Source organism: Sphaeroforma arctica (assembly GCF_001186125.1).
Source record: "Sphaeroforma arctica JP610 unplaced genomic scaffold supercont1.247, whole genome shotgun sequence".
In the NCBI taxonomy this organism is placed as follows: domain Eukaryota; class Ichthyosporea; order Ichthyophonida; genus Sphaeroforma; species Sphaeroforma arctica.
In genome coordinates this window covers 55,485-59,525 of record NW_014040311.1, presented here as the reverse complement: position 1 = coordinate 59,525, position 4,041 = coordinate 55,485, and the positions used below count along the sequence as shown (strand labels likewise).

The 4,041-nt window shown below is 40.7% G+C and overlaps 1 protein-coding gene across 1 annotated transcript in view; it reads left to right on the top strand.

Annotated features, from left to right (window-relative positions):
* SARC_04420 (40S ribosomal protein S8) overlaps positions 1-1,552 on the top strand; it is a 2,115-nt gene extending 563 nt beyond the window's left edge. The window contains exons 2-4 of the mRNA XM_014301751.1: positions 380-586; positions 779-996; positions 1,244-1,552. Of these exons, the coding sequence (XP_014157226.1) occupies positions 380-586; positions 779-996; positions 1,244-1,432 (614 nt within the window). The 3' untranslated portion in view covers positions 1,433-1,552. The remainder of the gene's footprint in view (positions 1-379; positions 587-778; positions 997-1,243) is intronic.
* The last annotated feature ends 2,489 nt before the right edge of the window (positions 1,553-4,041 follow it).

Sequence of the window (4,041 nt, the reverse complement as noted above, 5' to 3'; positions counted from 1 at the left end):
GGGATTGAGATGCGTATACGGTGCTTGTTGCATTTTGTGCACTTGCGATTATACGATTTTATTCGTGTGTAATATATTTCATCACTTGCAAGCACATCTTAAAATAGGAGTAAGCATACAATATATTACACGTCACTAGGTTTTGTGTTGGGGTTCACAAATGAAGGTTGACTGCAAACGAACGAAATCGCCAGTCTTAGTATATTTCCACTTGCATAGTAAACCCAACGGAAATGAGGTCGCATTGTATAATGTATGGGAAGTGTCCGACCGATTGCGATAGGAAATATGCTCAGTGAAATGCACGGTGAAGTTATCAACCGAGATGCTCACTATCTCTCTCGATTATCTCCTCTCTCGATTATCTCCTCTCAAATAGGAATGGGAAGAGATTCATGGCACAAGCGCCGTTCAACCGGTGGCCACCGTGCGCCCCTTCGCAAAAAGCGTAAATTTGAACTTGCTCGCCCTGCGGCCATGACCAAGATTGGAGCCAAGCGCATCCATGAGGTCCGCACTATGGGTGGCAACAAGAAGTTCCGTGCTCTGCGTCTAGATCACGGAACCTTCTCCTGGGGATCTGAGGGTATGTTAATTACAAGTATACTATCATTGATTTGCTTGTACTTTTAGTGATCCGTAGAAGAATATGTAGTATTACGAGGCTTGGATTGCGTTCGCCGTTGATAGTCTTGCAATCCATACACAGGGTTTAAATTGAATAATATTTGTGCTTGATAACTAATTGTTTCAATCTTGATTGTTATTCAATCTATAGCTATCTCCCGTAAGGTTCGTATTCTTGGTGTGGTATACAACTCTTCGAACAATGAGTTGGTGCGTACCAATACCCTTGTGAAGAACGCTATCGTTCAGATTGATGGAGCTCCTTTCCGTCAGTGGTATGAGGCTCACTACGGCGTTTCCATTGGCAACAAGAAGGGCCAGGCCGTCGCCAAGGACGAGGCTGCCGCCCCCCAGTCCAAGTCTGTCACTGTAAGTAAATATTGTGGTATTACTTACATAACTTGTGCATATCCTTTATATCTATATCTGAATTTGTTGGCAAACATAGTACAGCTTACTTGTTGGGCATGCCCTGGTATTATGATATTGATATGTTTTCATTATTATAGGTTGCTTATGTTGTATGATGCTTGTCTACTTGTAGACCTCTCGCTAAAGAATATACCTCTTGCTAAAGAATAGGCCTCTCGCTAAAAATATGTATCTATAATTTCAGGACAAAATTGCCGCCCGCAAGGCCGACTTTGTCAAGCTTGAGCATGCAGTGGACAGTCAGTTCACCGCCGGACGCCTTTACGCGTGTATCTCGTCCAGACCTGGACAGAGTGGTCGCTGTGATGGTTACATTCTAGAGGGTAAGGAGTTAGAGTTCTACATCAAGAAACTGAACCTAAAGAAACATTAAATGTTTTTAATGTTACTTCCCGTAGCAACCATATAGTAAAGCCTATGAGGATGTAGTATCACACGTCTGTTGATCATGCATTTACTCTAGTTGTATTTTAACAAAAATAATCATCGCTGGTTGCGCATTCGTTATTTGATTTTGTACTGGCCTGCACATAGAGTATTTACGGTCATGTAACGTGATTTGTTTGTACGGGTGGGATAGTCGCCGTTTTTATGTCGTTTTTCTCTTTCTCCTTAGTGCCCTTACCAAACTCGTTGTTGCGCTGCTGACAATATGGAAATTACTCCTGAACAGTCTAATGGTGCAGTGTCAGCTTTCCTGTGTTTTGAGTAAGAAAATATAAGTGAATACATGGACATGCATTCGGTAGCTTATATCATTGCTTATATCATTCGGCTTCGACTGACTGATTGTAGTTGATATGTACAGTTTCGGAGCGATTGTTTTGGTCTGTTCTGTGACAGCTGTATTTGCTGTTGGGTAGTGTAGTTCTCTTGCTCTGAAGTTTTCTAAGCATCGAGTGTTTATCCACGTGTATTGATCAGATGCGAATCGAATTCGAGTGTCATAACTTGTTGCTTGATTTTGTGTTCCGTAGTCAAGTCTCCCACGTTGTCTTTCCAGTTTTTTATTTCTACTGATTTAGTCAATTCAAGATGCTGCGATACCTGGTATGTGTCATGACATTGGCGTGGTGTAAATGTCAGCACAATGGCCATTGTTTCTGGCGCTCTTATCTTTCAGTATCTAAGACTGTGCTATCATTTGCTCTGTCATTGTTATGGTATGCACGGCTCATGAGGCAACATGTGTAAAGTGGCGACGTCTAGTCTGCACTCTTATCGTGAGTTCAAAATTATAACCTCGAGACTACAAGTGGGGCATTGGAACCTTTTATCTCTCTTGCCAGCAAGGACCGAGTGTAGAGTTGTTAGTGCATGTGTAGAATCAACGGGTGTGGATTGTTTACCTGCACTGGTGGCGGATGTTTGGTAGAGATCAAAAGAATGCGAGTGTGATCCGGCATGGAACTATAATGATACAACAATTTCGTGCATGTACATAATCAACGGGCGTAGATTGTTTCCCTTGCACTGGCGGTGGACGTTTGGTCGATATCAAAAGTATGCGAGTGTGATCCGGCGTGGAACTACAATGATACAACAATCTAGTGTATGAAAATAATCGACGGGCGTAGATTGTTTACCTCGCACTGGTGGTGGAAGTTTGGTCGAGACCAAAAGTATGCGAGTGTGATCCGACGTGGAACTAAAATGATACAACAATAGGAGATTATTTTTGTTGGAGTGAGCCCGATTGGTCCAGAAGATTTTAATAGTATGTGGTGAGTGAGCAAGGAATGGGAACGAGCGTTAGTATGTGCATCCAAAGATTCAAGGCGCAGTTTTACAGAGAATTGCGCATTTCCGCCCCAGTAGCCTGTTAGTAGCCTGGTACCTTTGTACATGTGAAGTTGTACACTAGATATATCAGTCCATGTAAGAAAACATATTAAGAGATCGGTCTGATCGGTGATGCACTCATTGCTTATTGTGTTTGTTGCTTGTGCAATCATTAAACTTGTAATCCTATCATTTTCACAATGCATTTAGTAAGATCTCACAGATGTCGTTTCCTTTAAGTACTGGGCGAGATATATGGCAGTCGAAGAGGCGCACATCTCGTTAGCTCATTCTGATTGAACGCGTTTGTGTTTCAAAACTATAATCAATAGTTGTTTTGATTGACTATAGGCCTATAGTCCGATTCCGACACATCATGGTTTGTTACCACCTCTTCCTGAACCCTCGGTTCATTTGGAGTATACGACTACACGTCCATTATACGCCTGTGCAATTTCTGAGACACCTGTTCAGTTGTTCGATATTGTACGCAAATAGATGATCTACCACACGTGACATGAACTGTGAACACTTTAGTATGTTCATTTAAATGCACCTATGCTCACCTATGTATCAATCTACACTTATCAGCAAATGTGCGAACGAGTGCAATGAGAGACGTCAATACACACAACCCTATATGTAGATGATAATGTGTAATTATCCCGTATATGAATTTTCCGGATACATCAGTTGAACGCGCAAACACGTTGATTGGAATAGTTATTTTTTACTGAGATTCTACAAAACGAACATATCACGATCAGATTTGTATGGTGCTAATAAATTGATTTTGTACAAAGAAATGATAAATAAAATACAGAAAAGCGTGTCCGACTGTCTCTTCAACTTGATGAAAGCAATTTATGTGCAAAGGGATGTACGAAATGTTACTCGTATGAAACGTGCCCTTGTATGTACTGCTCTAGGATCAACATCGTTACAACAAAAGCAAGAGATATTTTAATATATAGATATATACACATCTGAAACATGCAAAATTCGAAAGCTCTAGTAAACATCCACTTCAAAAAATTTGATTTGAATACAGTAAAACGATCAAATACCTGCGAGTATATTATATCTGCAAGCACTCACTCATATATCATTACATTTAGAACGTCAAAGCAGTGAAACCAAGAGATATTTTAACATATATAAATTTGTACACGACTGAAACATGCAAAATTTAGAAGCTCT